We start from the raw sequence: 19,108 nt of genomic DNA on the forward strand, positions 1-19,108 counted from the left end.
AAATAAAGTCATTTTTCCTACAAATATGTCCTTCCCCTTCCATAACACACTGCAGTATTCTAAAAACACGAGGCTTCTAACAACTGCAACACACAGCTTCCCACACTGATGAGACGCAAGCCCATTGGTATCTGAGCAGGAGGAGGGGGTGACTGCTGGGATTTCCCCAACGCTGGTGATGTAAGGTACTGTGCAACACTCATCTGATGTCAAGTGTATGCGTGGGAAACCAAAAAAAACAAAAACAATTCGCGTCGAACATGGAATGTGTTTATTTTTCTGCTTTGCAGCACATCAGTTAGAAATCAGCATTAGAAAACCCACAAGGGTGAACACGTAGAGTCGGGGCTGTGGTTGTGGCAGATGTGGGTGGAGGTGGGCATAAACAAAACAAAAAAGAGCACATAATCATAATTAATTTACCGCGCTGTACATTAGAATGTATCCAGTAGATGTACGCAATCACATCGGCGTTCGAATTGTGAATAAATAATCAGACCTGGGTTAAGAGTCACCTTCTGACGCGAGGCTGTGAGATGAGAGACCAAATACATTCACGCCATCGAGCCTGCTGTTTGAGCCGGGCAGCAGACGACCCTGTGAACCTAAGCAACGAAAGAAGGAGCCGCGAACAAGCTTGCCTGGAGGAGGAGGTGGAGGAGGAGGAGGGCCCAGCCTGGCATGAGATTGTCTCACACATATGGTGTTTTTAAACGACGGCTGCTCTGGTCTACTTTACTCAGTCTTAAGTAAGAAATTGCCACCCTTGACAGCGAGTAATCAAGCTTGCGCTGGGAGCCTCCAGTTTTATTAAGACGCTAATTTTCGCTGAATGCCTCAACCCCTTTAATCTCTGACGTATAAATGTTAAAGTCAATCCTAAAATCTGTCGGGGAGAAGACTCTGTAGAGAGTCGGGTTCTCTGTAGAGATAAGACTCATCCTGCTTGTATGGAATGTAAAAGCATCGGGGCGGTTAGGGGAGGGGGATACAGTACGACCTGCATATTTGAATGAGCTGTGTGATGTCACTCTCAGCTAGCTTTGAGCTACTACATATAGCTCAGAGCGCTCTCTTCCCAAAGGTCAATCACACCAGGCTCACCAATCATGCCTAATATACTTGGTCTCGATGGCTAACATCCTCCATCCTTAAAATATACAGTATCTCTTGTATTGCATTATTTATGACACCCTTTTTATCAATATCAAAGACATTCTATTCTGATCTATGTCAAAGCATAAAAAAAACCTTTCATACCATCTTTAGATTGCATTTACTCACTTTAATTATTGCATAAATTTATATAACTTTATAATTATCCGTGTTTGGAAATGCCAAACTTTATTTGTGAGCATGAAAGAAAGAGCAAATTATAGATACACAAACGTACCCTTGACAGTAGAAAAGGTTTGTTGGGCTTGAGTGACTTCACTGAGAGATCAGACATAATTTGACTATTTTTCCCTACTTGTGAAATCGCCATAGGATTTCAACAGGGAAAAGGAGGGCCAAAGACAAAGTAAAAAGTTAGTTAAACATTCTGTTTTACAAGTAGCAGGATGTGGAAATAACAGGAACAAAAAGATCCATCCCAGAAGTGGAACACACTGCCTCGGGCCACTGACCTGACAAACAGCGGTGTCTCATGATAGAAGCTAGTAAATCTAATGTGCTGTATGGAACGTGCACTATATATAGGACTGCTTTCCGACATGTGGAGTCAACACAGTGAGGTCTAAGAGTGCATATACAGTCTGTCCAAAACACAACATGTATTCCAAAGATTTACCCCTGAACATTTCCAGTCAACCGAGTATTGTGCAAATTTTTTGCTGTAAAAAAACTAAAGGAAAACTATGCTGTTGGAATAATTTCAGTCTGAGCCACAACAAAACAATTATAGGTGAACAGAACCAAATTAATAACGTGAGCTATTTTAATAATCGAACATGTCAACACTGATATCTACTTTAATCTTATGTATACGGCATATATAAAAAAATGTTTCTTTTGGAGAAGCAGCTTTAAAACCGTTTCTACTTTCAGCAATTACCTTGTCAAAAAGTAGTTTTTAAGGCATCTCAGTTAAAGGTGGAGCGAGATTAAAGCGGAAAATCTGATTTGTGTGAAACACAAAACCACGTGTAGGTCTAGCTAGCCCACTTTCTCCCCACAGATTCGCAGCGGGAAAGAAAAAATTATGAGAAAAGAAAAATGAAACTAAAAGAAAACATCAACAAAAAAAAAACGAAACGTTTTCATTTCAAATTGTTCATTTGTATTGTGGACACCCCCAGTCGAAAGCACGTTTTCCATTTTCAATGCCCTCTTTGACGGGGAGTTCCCCTCCTCTTCCCTTTGAGACAGCAGGATCTTGCATACACCCGGGGGCCCTGGGGCTCGGCGCTTCACTTCAGGAGGCTCTGCAGCATGGCGGTGGCGTAGGTGGGCCGGGCCTGCCTGCTCTCGATGGCGCTACGGAGGTACTGCACCCCGCCGCACCGCTCCCAGATCTCCTCGTACTGCCGCGGGAGGATCTCCGCTCCACGCTTCCTGGTCAGGCCCGTCTCCTCCAGGCTTAGCTCGCACATCTCCATGTCGTCTTTCCCTGCGGACGGACGGGCGTGAGGCGGGGACACTGGAGCTACGTAAATTGGGGGCGCCCAATCGTGCGCTGAGGAGGGCCGAGGGTATTCAGGTTTTTCACTAAACCAGCTGATTTCACCAATTAGCACACCGTCAACCAGAGAGGAGGGAACTGATTGGTTGGTTGGTGATTGGTTGGAATGAAAACACTAGTCACGGCCCTCCGTTGCTCATTTCTACTTGAGCGCCCCTGATCTAGAGGTACTAGTAAATGCAGACACACATGAGGGTATATGAGGTATATTCAGCTTGTAGCTACGTATTTAAACCATACTTCAACGCAACCTAGTTTGCTTATATTTAGCTGTCGTCGCTCTAGGGCTTTAATAGGGAGCAGTATACTGGAAGTATTGTTCCAAAAACATTCGCTTTACGTCCCTATTAGGATGGACAGATAGAGAAGAGGAAGGGACACTCAGAACCAAAGTAAGTAAGACAGACAGACAGACAGACAGACAGACAGAGACAGACAGACAGAGCCTGTCAGAGCCACACGTAGTAGACTTTAAGGGTGGGAACTAAGGTGGGAACTTGAGGTGGGTCAGGAAAGAAGTGTCACCCAGAATGTAAACTCCTTATGTAAAATCTTTGCATCACGAAATAATCGCAATGCAGTACAGATTTCTTGGACACGGCTTTCTGCACATGCTGATGGCCCAGAAATCCAACAGTTGATCTTAGTTTCACCCAGTACAATAGATGATGGAGTCATCGTGGTCTGCATGTAATCTGCTCTGTGATAACCAATAGCCACTAATGACCATGTTTGATCATCATTAATGGCTAATGGTATGGTGCCTGGACTATTCACACTGACTGTGCGGCAAGCACAGAATGAATGTGGGTGTCAACCCAGCTGGAACCAAAGTGAGAAACCTGCACGTCAGGAACAAACGGCCACTTCTTTCAGAGACTGCACTGCGGCTAACGTCGCCCGTTAGCACGACGCGCGGCTCAAATACATTCCGCAGAGTGCGCTGGCCTAGGGAGCGATGCCAAAAGAAAGTTCAGTTTTTTCCAGCTCTTTCGCAGTGTGCGACCCACCCCATTCCTCTGCAAAATCTGTCCCTGGCAGACATTTTGAGAGGACGGTAGGCGTGGGGTGAAGCTTAGCCGCCCAGCCGCCTAATCGCTCTCACCCGCTACGAGGACGATGGGCTGCTTGTCCGGGTGGAGCTCCATCTGCCTGGCGATCCAGGGCCCGTCGAAGTGGGCGTACCACCATCCCTTCTTCTTGGCCTGGGGGTCCTTGAACTGGTCCCCCGGGCGGATGAAGGGAATCCGGAAGTAGCGCTGCTGCCGGTTCATGGCGATCTCGTGATGGCGGAGCGGCACGGGTGGGGCTGGGTTCTGCAGGGCTGTTGGGGGGGGGGGGGCAGTCAAAGATCCATTAGATTAGGTTATTTCCAGATGGGCTGTACGCTGGATACGCATGATAAAGACAGCGAACGAGCTGGTCGTATTTCAACACACACCTACATTTGAGTCTTCCTTTCATTCAAACCTCAATTCCAGTCAAGAGTGAGAATACAGAAGGCGGTTAAGAAATTTGGAGGGGACGCTTCCTAATCTAAAGTATGCCACAGGAAGCAAGGGAAAGGGGAGGTGGGTGTCACAGTTCTGTTAACGACGCTGTCAAGCTGACCCGCTACCGCTAGGGCAAGAGAGCTTCCAAAAAACCAGCGGTAAGAAACTGGGCCACTGCCAGAACATCAGAACTTTCACACCAGGGGGTTTAGGTGAAAAATACTGCCGATTACATCTGCTGTAAGCCATTCCTCCCCCATTCAAAACTCCTCTCATGCCTAAAGTTGTACCACATAGCATGGAAAAAAGTAAAACTAGCACTATAAAAATTGTAATATAATTACAAGTCATCGAGTCCAGAATTAGACAGGCTGAAATCCGATACATCCTGATATTGTGAACTCTGGCAATCTGGCGATGTGGCAGTGTACCAGGAAACCATAACGTTTGAATAATTTCTGCATATTCAGACAGGTCTGAAGAGGAGTAAAAAGAATGAGGGATGGGCTGAGCTTGACATTTTAGGGGGAAGCATTAAAATACAGAGAGCAGGTCTGGCGCACAACTTGAAAGCGCAAGGAATTTTCCATTTCTGGTTTAAAATACTAATATAATCAAGTTATTCTATTATAATAAAAATATACGCATGAATAACCTAGCAAATCCCTGGCCTTTTTGCCGGGATGCAAGGTAAATTGCTATCCTTCCCTTACAATCAGGAGACAGATTCTCTAGCTTATTGCACTCCTGTAAATCTAACATGACAGACTCCAGCAGCCGACGGAAATTTAGACAAATTGCTCTGAAAGCTTCATATCTCTGCGTTTATGTAACCTGATCGTGTTCAAGCCAATGTCAATGCAATGGTTCAGTCACTCAAAGACTACTCATTTATCCTCATTTATCCCCTACAAATATGCTTATGGTGCACAATATGGGTTCCCAATCCTGGTGCTGGACTGTCACATGGTCCCACTTAGCACAGATTTAGGCAAAATAAGCGATTTGCACACTATCATCAAATGCAGTCATGTATCAGTTAGGTGTTGGCTAACAACTACATTTACGACACCTTGTGGATGCCCAGAGCCAAGGATAGGAACCCATTGTGTATGACTAACACTCAAAATGACAAAGTATTGAATATACACAGATGGTAAGCACAAAAGTGCATTGACATGATTCTCTAATTCCCAACAATTGAGTGACAGCTTGGCTTTGTGGTTAGGCAGCTGCTTCAAATCCCTGGTGAGATACTGGTTTTATCATTGAGCCAGTTAACCCCAACTGCTTAAACACTCCTGAATTATGAAAGGGTAACACTTAAAAGATAACGGTCATAGGTCACCATACTGTAGTTAAACATTATATTACATAGTGTAAAGGTAATATAATCTACAGTGCATCATTTAAGAAAAGAACTGCTTCAGTTTTCTCAAACAAGTGTGTAATTAAGAGTTGGCTCTTGCAATTACACTCCCCGAAAAAAAAGGAAAAAAGAAAGAAAGGAGACCTAAATAGAGAAAACTGGAGTTTTTACTGCAGTAAGTACTTGAATTCACCCAGCAATTTGATTTAACAGACCAATGGCCTCTACAGCAGACAGAGCCAGGGCAAAGCAGACATCTCCCTTAAGCCCAGCATTAGTGCAAGGGTTTAGCACTGCAGTTAGTGTTGCTACACTGTCAGGTACAGTACCACTTACATGCGTTTTTCACCGTGGGTGCAAGATCTGAAAGTAAACATGCGGGTTATACAAGTCAAGCAACACATTTGCCCAAATTGCAAGATTATGTTTACCCAAAGCTATTTCTAAATGCAATCACCAAAAGGTACCACTGTGTTCTCAATTGCGTAAAACAATTATTACACTTCACAGAAGGCCTGGAGAATATCAAAAAATAAAATATGATAATCACAAATATAAAAATATAAAGTTAACAGGTTATAAAGGCATGACAGATTTTATGTTTTGCCTCTTAAGGCGATTTAAAGGCTGTATTTTCAAACAGTAAGATAAAGAGGGTGCTAAACACTCCTACACTCCCTCCCACACAACATACTGTAGCCTTCATCCCAAAAGAAAACAAAAGAAAAGTCATACTTTTTATTAAGTTTAGTCCACTGCTACCCAAACCAGAGTTACTTAGGTCTGAGTTAGGGGGTATTTGGAATACATTATGTAATGCACACTATTCAATATTGCGTTCATTTAATTTACTTATGAACATATTGAATATTATGCCATTTAATGTTATAGATTTGATCACATTTGACCTTAAATCTGACTTAATAACAAAGAGTTTATGTGTAACTGTGGGGATTGCAGAACTCACCAAGCTGTGACATTGAAGATAAAATGGTAACGCTTGCAATTAACGATTATTAAATTAAATTAAAACTTTTGATTGAATCCAGGCCTGGATATATTAAGCCACATCAACATGAAACACTTTACTGAAATGACAAAAGAAGGCTATAAAAAAACTGTTAAGTAGGGACTACCTTTTACTTTATCATAATGTACGAGGATAACAGACCTTTAGTGGATCTGGATGTACTGTAGGAACATAATAAAACTAATGAGACTGAGGGTATAAGGTGGCACAGAATGTGTTAAATTGCCTTTCTCTACGATACACATGGTCGCATTGATGATACCAGCTGCTGTCAGAAACTTCAGGCACTACACTCTCAATCACAATAAATGGATAAAATCCCTGAAATGTCAGTAGCTATCCATTAACAGGTTGGCTTATTGCCCTCATGGAGTGAGCTAGGCACTCTACAAAAGCTATTTGTATCCATGACAACTCCACACATCTCCAAGTTGTAAATAAATTGAAAGCATTTGTGAAACAAAACATCAAATATGGTTTGGTGGTGTGTAGAGCTGCTCAGAGGCTTGTAAAAAATGTCTAATGAAAAGGATTGACAAAAACGCTGTAGCCAATCAGTTAAACACAAACTTTAAAGGAGGGGGTAGTGTAAAGGAGAGCTTCATACAGAGAAAGAGATTGCAAAGGGCAAGGAAACTCATAACATAATAACTCACTCATTTCCATACCATTCCATAAACAGTTTCACAGATGGAAGTTGTGTGCAGCACTGTAGAAATGTTGCCATGTGTTAGGGTTACAGAAACCTCACCCCTATCTGTAGCTGCCTAGTTTCTTAATCATCTTCTGCTTCTTCAGATATTCAGTTGTTCAACAATCTCTCACCTCCAGAGGACTAAGTGACAGTGGTTATGGTTTGAAAATGCCTTGGACCGCATGACCCTTACCATAGTCAGTGACTGATTTAGGGGCCCTCTGCTCGGTGTCGGTGTTACGCTTCTTGTTCTTTGATTTCCAGGCATGGTAGACCTTCAGGCGACGGTGGAACTCCTCTCGGCAAGCAGCCAACAGTTCGATGTCTGTACAAAGGGGGACGACAGTGGGGATTAATGGCAGACTAACGCACACAAATCCCCCCAGCCAAGTAGAGGTCACAACTGCTAACCACTGATAAACACCAGATAAAGCAGGAAGTATTGCGATGGAATTCCTAAATAAAAATCACTACACCACCACACGACAATTTTACAGACCGAAGAGCCAACTTATCACGTCCTTCATCAACCAATGCTTCAACCACGTACAAACGGAGGCGCACATGAATGACCGCCAATTTAACTCTCCGTTTCTGACATGAGTTCAGAGGAGATGCACTTCAATGCTGATGACTTGTTTTATGCAGCCTGGTGTCAGTATAACGGCTCATATTTTAGCAGAAGATGACACGCTTTTTCTTGGAATGTGGCCCCTGGGACACGTCAAACGGCGAGAGCTGTGATTTCTTGGCACACGGACGGCTCGGGAAATGACAGTTTGCCAGAGAGAAAGCATGGCCGCATCTGTATTCTACCGAAGGACACCGCTCCAGGTTTTCACCTGCAGAAGGGACATGATTTTTAACTGCCGTAGTAATCATTTCTTTGCCGCTCTCTGATACAGCCAGGTGAATTATTTTTTCCAATTAAGTTTACAGCTTTCCATCGACTCCCAAACTGGCAGAGTGCACCACTTTCATTTCAGACGCACATAAAGCTTCAGTGGAGAGAATGCTTTTCCGATTCCGCCAAAAGGAGGCGGGGTGGGGGGGGGGTGGGGGGTTGGGAAAAATGTGAGAGCTGCAATCGTATGATTTCACGCCGGTGCTGCTCCAAACTCCAAACCACTGTCGTGACCTTTCTGCTTTAATAATAAAACGTGCCACAAACGCATGGAATAGAAGTGAATCGCTCATGTCCCCCGAGGCTTTTCCGTAACTGCCTTGGCTCATAAGACATCATTAAAAATGTAAGTGTGGGGCTCTTCTAAGGGCCGTGGAGCGCCCGACCGCTGTTTCCACGGCTCTTACCGCAGGAGGTGTTGATGGCGTCTCGCAGTTCGGCGTACTTCCACTTGCTCAGCTCGTATTTCTTGGCACCGGCTGCCGCCTTGGTCGCCTGCACCTGCGGGCCCCTGGAAGGGTGGGGTGGGGTGGGGGGGGGAGACAATAGGAAAGCGCACAGAGTTAGCGTTAGCCAGGGACCGCTAGGAAAAGGGATGGTCCCTGGGGCACATGGGAGCTTGAGTTCGGAGAAACCTCCAACAGGCTTCACTGGAGCTCTGTGTTTTGAAGCATTATCAGGTGTTACGGCTGTGTTGAACCATAGAGAAAACACCAGCTGGCGTTGTCCTGTTGTAACATTTTAAAAACAAACATATACGGCCAGTACGACACAGATTAAGCAAAGTCCAAGACTAAATTCATTTTTGAATGAAAATTCTCCATATAAAACTCAATGTATTCCAGGACTAAGCTTAGTTAGTGTCTGTAAAAACTGGCATAATGCTTTTCTGAAACGCCAAAAATTCAACAACAAATACAAAACAAACACAAAGAAGGTTCAGTGGGGCAGATTAGGAAACAATTAAAATAAAATAAAATGATTACATTGTTTATGATGATGGGGACAAACAAGGAAATTGCCAAGAATGTCACAAAGGAAAAGCTGTGGAGTACCAGGTGGCAAATGCTTGTCATGGGCACTTTGTCCATCTGCAGCTGTGCATGTACCACACTGTTCCTCCCAGGATCTAGAAGAATCTGTGAAGCTGGGGGTGCGGTTTGTGTCACCTCAGGCCTCCCTCACACTAATCCCATTGGCTGACATCGCTGACTTGCGGCTATTCCAGTCTCCGGGAAACCGTATGGTGCCTACACTCAGTACAGATGCCTGTGGATCTCGGAGGTCTGTGTGAGCCAATTATCCATCTAGACACTGCCGGCACTTGAGGGATTAAAGGCCACGACCCACAGAACTCACTATTCATTTACAATTACGCTAAAGCTGGCTAATGAGTTCTGATAGAGTACAAAAGGTTCCCGATAAGATTACTTTCTGCACAGACAAAGCCATGCTTACTTGTCAGTCGCACGACTGATTACGGCTTGCTTTCTTGGGCTAGATTACCTATGCAGGTGAAGTGAACCATCTCTGAATTTATCAGCTCAATATCGCCCATGCTATGAAGGTGTTCCAATATGATATTTTGTGCCAGATAGCATTTTTGCTTGAACAGCCACAAAATATGTTCTATATTAAAACTTTGGGGACCACAGTTGAGATACAATAAACTTTTAGCAGCAAAGCAAACTTTTGAAAATGTTGTGGGTGTGTGTGGAAGAAGTCCCACTCTTGACAGTTCAGTGATAGGCAAAGGCTTCAAATGGGAGGTATTCCACCCAAAAACACCTTATTTAAAACACACATGCAACTCACAAAATCGATATTTTGTACTGAATTACCAAACAAATCACATTTTAGAATTACGGGTATGCATGCATAGCATACTGTAAGTATAAGTAAAATTGAGTGCACACATTTTCTTTGTTTTTCATTTGGGAGATTGACACAGATTTGTGAGATTGTGCTTGATTGAGCTGAACGAGGTAATCATGAGCATTCTCCACCCACCTAGCCAGCAGTTCAGACATTTCCTTGGCCATTTCCTCCCTAAAAGGACAGGATAGTTCCAGCACACAACAGTTAAAATGGGAAAACTAATGATCGATGCACAGAGGTAATGCAACCCTTCACCACGATGATTTAAGTAAATGAAAACATACAATATTAAACTCCTTACTTTGGTTTATAGCACCTATAGGCTGAATATCTACAGCATATTTTGCAGGGCGATAGACTCAGAACCTCAGAAATCTCAGTAAGGCGCATGTGAAATGTGTCTGTTTTTCTTCAAAAATGTTTATGCAACATTGTGGAAAATGTACAGTTCAGTTGCCAATGTAAAAACCTAATATTTTGACCTATGTGGGTACTGTGACAATGGCCCATAGAAGACTAAATGAAAAGTTGCTCCTACAGCATCCCCAAAATATTGTACATACATCGTTCAGTAAAGTGGGTAGGGCGGTGAGAAATTGAGGTTGTCAGTTATAATGACTCCAGAACAATGTAGGCAATCAGACTAGGGGGTTCTGCAGATAGCATGAACATACGAAGGCTCAGAGACGCAGAGGCTGCCGTGATATGAAAAACACATTGCCTGGGAGAATAGGTTGTTCATGAAAAGGCTGTGACCTCACACGTCTCTACTCACAGGAAGCCATGTCTGTCGTGCCCATCTCATTAAAAGAGTTTACTCTTTCAGGCTTTTGGATTGTGAAATACTGTTTCAGTCACAGCTGGAAAGGGCTACAATCATCATATTTTAAAAAACTACAAGTATCATACAAACATATCTGTCGTCCATTTTTACACATCAACTTTTGAAGGGATGTCTAGTTTCATGCTGTTATAGTACAACGATGAAGGGGCAAGTTGTTAGGGCTGAGAGCTAGAGGGTATTTTCAGTTTAAGTCAAAGGCATATGCATTAGTAAAATGAGGCAAAGCGATTAATCAGCAGTGGTACACTCTACTCTTTCTTAGATTTGGAAGAATAAGCCAAATTATATGATATCCTTTTACCATAATTATAATAGACACCTAAAAAAAGTTGTATTCTTAAATGTTTAGTTGAACTACCAAACTATGTACTTATTCAAAAAGTTGAATTATACTTTTAGTTAATGTACTGTATGTTTTATAATGTAAAGACAAACTATCAAAGTAATTACTTAAGCAGAACATACATTGTCAAGCTCTTGGTCTTTGGAAGTGTGACAGCACTGTAAACAGAAGACAGAGGGTTAACTGGGAAGTGAGTAATCCATACTTTAGAGAAGTCAGCAAGATCAAATATTGCAGTCATTTCTTTTTTAATTTCCCTGCTTGATTAAGCAAATGATCTTCTGTTTGTTTCTGGCAATACAACATATTTTCAAAACCTCTGGCAATCTCAAACTCATTCATGCCCGATAAAAGGCAATACAGAACTGATGAATTGCAAATTACGGTGTGAGATTTTGCTTTTAAAAAGTAACGGTGAACATTTGTTAATCACGTATTTCCATTGTTAGCAGAATTATCTGCTGATAGAGATGGTGATCGTTTTTGGGCTGGCGGATGGCTACAGCATGCAGGGTTGGGGGGGGTTGGGAATTGATCGGGTGAGGAGGGTTTTACTGGGATCCAAGGGTTAAAGCATGTCTTACTTTACGCTCTCTGGGGACCCAACACCTGAGGTGCCATTACTGGGAGAAGAGAAAGAGAGAGAGATTACACAGCCGTGCAGTTGAGCAAAGCATCGGTCTGTCCTCCAGGACGTGAAATGACCCAAATCCACTGTACTTCTATCAAATCATGATTGCCTCTTCTGCTTCTGCCCTTAGAGACTGGATTAGCAGGCCCTCACCACTGCTCAACCAGAGGCCTTCTGTATTACGCTACTTTCAAGGCAAGAAATTCAGGATACAACCATCGATGGAAAACTGTGCTGAAATGCTCTACTACCCTCAAGCTAGGATTTAAAACAGCTGGTAGCTGGTCATTTCGAGCTGGTCCCAGCTGGATTTTACACCAGGGTAGTACACCATCATGTTTTCACATACATTTTTCCTGGTCTTGCCAGAGTTTCCCGTAAAATAATATATTTGGAAACACAGGGATTTCCACAATGACTTTAGCACCATTACCGTACTTTTAGCTCTACGTCTACGGACAGCTAACCTCTGCTGTGTGCTAGCATTGGCTAAGCCGAGCTCTCCTTTCAATGCGTCTGGGCTATGGAAGCACCCGGCCGGTGTACGAGGGTGCGCGCGGGCGTGGCAGATCACCTGCGCAGGCCTGTGTCCGCCTGGGTCTCCTCGGTGATGAGTTCGGACTCGCTCTGGGCGATCCGCATGGCCAGCTCCCGGTCTCGCCTCTCCTGCTCCAGGACGGCCTGTCGCTGGGCCTCCTCCTCCCGCTCTGCCTCCAGCTGCAGCTCCATCTCCGCCTGGAACAACGGACGTGCATTCAACAGCGCAAACTATTACTGTTGAATGATTTTAAACTAACATGTACGCTACAATAGATGCTTAGGTCTAACAATGCCAGCTAGCTGATTAACCGCTTGCCTGTCATTTGTTTTCAAAAGGTAAAAACATTGATTAAAGTGTATTATAACAGCCGGCTGATTGTCGACTTGTGTTTTCCCCATTAGCAGCCATTTTTTTTGCTATATACAACATCTTCAAACTGTTACCTAACATGAGCTAACGTTTGTGGCCAATAGAAAGGTTTGAGTATGTTGCCGAAGGTTATGGTAGCTACAGTAATGTTCCCTGTACAGTAATGATGGGAGCAATAGTCCTGTATTGACAAGCACTGTCTTTTAATCAAACCTTGCTGACCCTGTGTCAACATGGCCAACACAGTCTGTTTCCTTTTGGGGGTCTGCAGAGAGGCACACTCATGTAAAAAGCCCTACAACTGTATGTATTATCAACTCCGCAAATTGTAACACTCTTTCTTTCTGTGCCCCTCACGCACACACGCACGCACAAACACATGCACGTATTATGAATCAACCTGCAAACACAGCCTTAAACAACCCTTCCTATTGACTGTGGTGGCCCTGCCAGTAGAAAGCCTGTGGACATCTGGCAACCTCATTTCCACTGTCCCCTGTAGAGTCAGCATGCCTCTCCTCGCCCTAATAAGGAGTCGAGCAGGGAGTCTTGCGCCCCTGAAGGCGGTCGTAGGCCACAGGAAAGAGATGGATTGCACTGGGTCTGCTGGGCTCTAACATATCACACTTTGGAAGACATCACCAGTCTGACAGAAGTTTGACTTGGAGAAGGGCAATGAAAGTAGGTTTTGATCGAGATCAAATTTGGTCTGCGTATTTTCTCTAGGGCTATGATGATACGCTCGTTTTTCAGGCTGGTAGAGGCACAGAACTCACATGCAAAGTTTACATATTGAACAAATTATTTTGGCTTAAAGGTGCTACCACTTAACAGCGTGACACCCATGGTAATATTTCAAATACCTTAAAATTCATATGACTCAGGGGATTTCCTTGTACAACTGAGCAGCCTTTTCACTTGAATGGGCTAATGGGATAGACTTGACATGCAGTTAACTGAAGGACCAGAACAGTCTTCCTGCTTGCCTATCTTTCTATGAATACAGACTGGAACTGGTCAACCCCTAAGCAGTTAAGTCAGGCTACGAGTGTCAGAGGCTAACAAGGCTTATTAAAATGGCGCTAATGAGCCCATGTTCTGTGGGTGACCGTCTCCTGAACAAGATCTACACCTTCCTAAGCAAGGAAAATTGCTTTCGGAAATGCCATCAAGGTTCAGGGAACAAGCCTTCTTAAGGTCTCACAACTAGGACATTTGTTTTGTGAACGGAATTTGGGGAAAAAGAAAAAAAAAAAACAGGTTAAGGTTAGGTGAGGGACACTTCTGATCACCAAAAGCAATCACAAAGTTTTTGTTTTTTTTCCCAGGAGCCAACAGTTAAAGGAAGGGACCGGGTAGTAGATGAGAAAATTCCAGAAGAAAATCACAAGTTTGCACTGTATCTCAGTGTCATTAAATCAGCAGCATGACTCATGAATATCTGTATGCCACAGAGGTGCAGAGATCATGGCGATCACGGGTTTCCGAAAAAAAGAGAGAGAGCGCGAGCCGGAACATGATAATCAGCTTTCAGAAAACCCAGCGGCAGCCTCTCGGTCTATAGCTGGGTCTATACGTTCTTTCTCAGGGAGGGGCGGGCGGGGGGGGAATGCAAACTACCCACATTGTCATGCCGGTCACTAAGGAGCGATCAGCAAGGGAGATGAGACCGTGTGTGTCCATGACAGCGAGAAAGAGGGGGAGAGAAATGAGCCGGGACAGATGGAGAGAACCGGGAGTGAGTTGTAGGTACGCGGAACATGGAAGGCCGGGGGGAAAAAGTCAGCACGACTCCCCGTTGCCGTCTTGGAGCATCCATCAGAAGAACATTTTTTAGAGGTATGGCCACTGCAGGAGGCCAGACAAAGAGAGACACAGAGGGAGGAGGAGAATGACATTCGCGAGGAGAGGTTTGTATCCTGTCTGGGGATTGAGGGGGAGGGCGGTGAATTAATGTAGGTGCCCCTGTCGCAGCGGCAGAGCAGAGTTCCAGCAGACCGGGCGGGAGCGGAGCGCAGATTAGTGTTCCTGCCAGCCTGGGTGCACAGCTGAGGGCTAACAGAGGGGCTGGTGGGTAATGTTGAAGTCATCTGAGCGGGAACCGGCTCAGAGGGACTTAGCCTGGCGGTGGCGAGGAGCGAGACCTCGGAGAGTAAAAAAACTTGCTGCTCACCTGTAGCCTCCGCTCTTCCTCCTCCCTCTTCTTCCTCTCCTCTTCCTCCTGCTTCCTCTTCAGCTCCATCTCCGCTTTCCTGCCGAGAGAAGCACGTGTGAGAGTGTGTGTGCACGCATGTGTGTGTGTGTGTGGGTGGGGGGGTGGGGTCAGAGGAAAAGACACACGCGATCTGGAGTCAGGCGACTAGCGGGACATTGATTAAAAGGAGCAAACATTACTCTCCGTGATCGATGACGTGAACCGGGTGATGAATCCGTCCGGTAATTCCCGCAGGCAACTTCATTTCCTTCCTCCGGAGCAAGGTCAAACTCGAACCCAGACTGGAAGCGCTGGGAAGCACTGCCTCAAGCCAGCACCACGTGAGGCCCAATCAGGAATTTTAGCCATAAATTGCGCAGGGCTGAATTGTCAGCTCATTAATGTTGCATATAATTTAATGTGACCCGGCCTACGTAGCGCAGACAGCAACGCGCAAGTCCTACAGCCGTGATTAACCTGAGGTTCCACGCGCATGATGATATCCAACAATGCCCTTCACTTCGTACCTTTCAACAACCTGACAGCTAAATTCTAGGAGCAAGTTATTTGGCCGGAGTCCATCAATCTCAGGCCGTTATCTTTAACGCACAGAATAAGGAGGTGCCCATCTCAGGCGACCGCAGACTGTCTGTTCAGAGTTCACCATTTTACTCCAACGGGGCTGAGCGGACAGATGGGCTAAGCCAACGCCGTTTTTAGCTACGCCGAGTCACCTGCCTCATAGTTCACTGACGCATTCAAGTGTCAGAAATATCCTTTTTCAATGAAAGGTACATTTGTCTTGCGTATAAACGTGGAAATAGACTTGAGAGAGCGGTCCCAGTGAATTTACGGTTTGACGGCGTGTATTGAGCGTTCGTGCGAGGCGACAGCGAGTTTGTGCAGTTACAGCAGCGGTGGGACTCGGTGCCGGAAATGTGAGCAGTGTGAAAGAGCTGTCAGGTACAATGTAGCACAGAAGAACATGGGGAGAGGAGCAAACATAAATTATAGTAGAATGGAAAAATGTCAGTGTTAGGCAATCAGAGCCCTGCACTGCAACCCTCCTGGGGGTAAACTTCCCATTACTGTATCACTCAATCTATCACACGACATCTTCCCAGACATTCCGCCAAAATATACTATATTTTCGGTGTCTTCCGTGGTCGACTAGGTCGTTTGCTATTTCTGAACTCACCGGAGCGTTCTTGCCTCCTGACAATGTATGAGAGTTGATTTTGATACAGTACAGTTTTGGCCATTTCGGAACAAATTATTTTTCAGCCTCGTGGCGACATCGACACTTATTTTGTCCTTATGTTGACAGGTGACAGTAATAAACTCTAAAGGCAAATTCCACACCTAAAATCAACTCTAGACCTTCTGTTAGGTTTTTTGTCCATTAACTAATGATTCAAAGGCACCCAGCTGGCCAAGAAGCAGCTGAGTACGTAATTGTCGAAGATCACCCATTATGGATGTAAATACTCCCAAATTAAAGCTGACAGACTGCAGTTTAACCTCATATTCATTGATTTGCAATGTGCTGAACTACAGAGCCAAACCAACAAAATGGTGTCACTGCCCCAATACATTTAACTGGAGTTGGGGTTAACATATCCATTATGTCACAATCAGCCGTTCCCAGCTGCCCCCCACGGTCCACTCACAGGCGACGGTCCTCCTCCTCCTGTTTGCGTTGCTGCTCCTCCTCCTCGCGCCTCTTCCGCTCCTTCTCCATCTCCTCCTGGATGCGCCGCAGTCTCTCCATCTCCTCTTCCTCCTGCTTCTTCTTCTGCAGCGCGGTCAGCAGCTGCTCCGACCGCTTGACCAGGGCCTGATGCTCGTGGTCGATGTCTATGCGGGTCATCACTGTTGCCTGGGAGATACAGAGACATGGAACTGAGGTGGAGAGACAGGGCTTTGATGGACCTCTTCACTTTTGCTGAATAGAAGGCCACGTGCGTAGCCACATACCAAAACAAATCATATTACAGCATTTACAATTTATCTAGGATAGTATGATAATAGTTATTTATTAATTATGGCTTGCTAACATAAAAGTTCTCACAATGTTACTGCAATATAGTGGCAATGTTATAACTTGAATTAAATAAGAACATTTTGTGTGAGCCAGTGGATTTTCACATATATGCAGAAAACGGGACTCTGTTGGGTTCTGTTTAGGCAAAGCTACACTTAATTTTTTATATTAGGGCACAGAGTGCTTTGAAATTCCTCTTCATGGATATCAATTAAAATGAAAAAAAAGGAAAAGCAGCACTGGTTGGAAGAGCCATAAATCATTAGTGAAAATTCATTAGTAAAAACTCATAGTTTTGGAGACTTCCCCAGATTTTTCAAAGCTACGTGGAGTGGATAATTCATGAACATTCAAGGCCTGGAACATACTTCAGTACTGAATGGTGGCAGCCTGTGAGGATTCTCCACATATCAACACAGAGCTGAATCAAAACCAAAATCAGACTAGCTGCTAATGAATATTCATAAGCATCTGCCTTTGACAGACCTCCTTACTGTAGGTTCAACGACACAGGGGCAGCACTGTGTTAAGTGTGGACAGGTCGATTACTCCATAGGTTATGAACAATCTCTGAGGAAATGGTCTACAGTCTTTCTCCCATACAATGCACTACAAATACAGGACTATGCATGAAGTAGCCTATAGCGCTAATCTTGCATCTGAAGCCCTTTTTCCATTACGTTTTGAAACGAAATAGTGCCTGTATCACTATAACTCTGTAGCAATTTAAGATTCCTCTGGACAGTTTTCCATTAATAGAATATGGCAAATTAACTTGACTTAATCATACCCTGTTGATGTGCATTAATCGCACAGCAATCATTAGCTAACGAGGAACGTTATGAAGTGGTGCTATTCACTCATAGAAATCAAACTTATTAGACCTAATGATATGTTCTAGCTAAACCACTGACGGTGCATCAACTATGCTGTGTATGAAGGCAGGCTGCACTTTTTCACTGACAAATGAACTCAGAGACAGCAGCATCCCCACTTGTGACCAATTACTTCCAAGTTTGAGACATCTCTATCTTGGCTCTTTGAAGCTAGCTAAAGTTGTTAGGCTACCTGCCTCACGCAAATAATGGCATTCAGATGAAAATGGGCTTGTTTTAATTTAATTACATCCACCCTTAAATCGCTACAAGCATATTACATTGCACTAAATGGAATTAGATCTACTGTAAACCAACTCTAATGAACAAATTAGTCTAGCGCATCATGGCTTCATGTCCAAATTAACTTTGTTTTCCATTAGTTGTCGTAATAACTTACTGATGCGCATGAAGTTGTAGTGATCTAACTCTTCAATGGAAAAATGGCTTGAGTGAACACAACTTTATATTAATATTTGAAAGTGTGAATGAAAAGTACCAACAAAACATGACATGAACAGAACAAAACAAATCTGCCATGTCATGTTTTGCTGGCTACTTTTTAAATAGTTGAAAAAAAACATTCCACTCAAACTTTTCACTCACTCAAAGGCATGCGCATTTTCAGGCTTTCGTTTGATGAGGTACAACATATTGGAAAATAATAATACGGCTGTAACAAATTGTGTGGACACGCATTCATTATGCAGTAAACTGATATAGCTGCACTGGCAATTCAAACATGCTTCTTGAATATCAATGAAATATGTGCTGGTCTTGAAGGTGATCCTAGGAAGAGGTGAGGATTAAATGATCTATATTAGAAAACATGAACGTTTTTTATAAACTATCTGCAAGCAGCAATTGCAGGGTCCAGACACAAGCAACGGGCAATCATTTGAAGTGTCCTATTCTAGCATTAACTGCAAAATACACTGAAAGACTTCATGTTTCCATGTTAAGCAAATTTTGTGTGGGTCAACAATTGACATGGTTTTATGGGGTAGGAGCTAGGATCATTTACAGAATGTGATTTTAATTTACCATTAATTTAGTCATATATATGCCTGTCAGTTTCAATCCCTGAGATATGCCTTTCAGTTTCAATCTTTGTGAGGAGATGTGCATGTGGACTTGTGACTGCATATCAAGAGTTAAGGGTGACTGGTAAAGTTTTAGATGTGGATTTTCTAATCATATTTCCAAAGTGGTGAAA

General features: G+C 43.8%; 1 protein-coding gene across 6 annotated transcripts in view; it reads right to left on the bottom strand.

The window, feature by feature from the left end:
• Window positions 1–254: 254 nt before the first annotated feature.
• The window catches only part of LOC133128785 (unconventional myosin-VI-like), a 68,462-nt gene continuing 49,608 nt past the window's right edge, over window positions 255–19,108 (bottom strand). Inside the window, exons 26-35 of one of the 6 annotated variants that reach the window (XM_061242558.1) lie at window positions 16,644–16,852; window positions 14,953–15,031; window positions 12,444–12,604; window positions 11,823–11,861; window positions 11,361–11,396; window positions 8,581–8,684; window positions 7,463–7,594; window positions 5,882–5,908; window positions 3,789–4,007; window positions 255–2,611 (exon numbers count right to left, since the gene is read on the bottom strand). In XM_061242558.1, the coding sequence (XP_061098542.1) occupies window positions 2,412–2,611; window positions 3,789–4,007; window positions 5,882–5,908; window positions 7,463–7,594; window positions 8,581–8,684; window positions 11,361–11,396; window positions 11,823–11,861; window positions 12,444–12,604; window positions 14,953–15,031; window positions 16,644–16,852 (1,206 nt within the window). In that variant the 3' untranslated portion in view covers window positions 255–2,411. The remainder of the gene's footprint in view (window positions 2,612–3,788; window positions 4,008–5,881; window positions 5,909–7,462; window positions 7,595–8,580; window positions 8,685–11,360; window positions 11,397–11,822; window positions 11,862–12,443; window positions 12,605–14,952; window positions 15,032–16,643; window positions 16,853–19,108) is intronic. The other 5 variants (XM_061242560.1, XM_061242559.1, XM_061242562.1 and 2 more) reach the window with 5 other exon arrangements.

The sequence above is a fragment of the Conger conger genome, chromosome 5 (genome assembly GCF_963514075.1).
Source record: "Conger conger chromosome 5, fConCon1.1, whole genome shotgun sequence".
NCBI classification, from domain to species: Eukaryota; Metazoa; Chordata; class Actinopteri; order Anguilliformes; family Congridae; genus Conger; species Conger conger.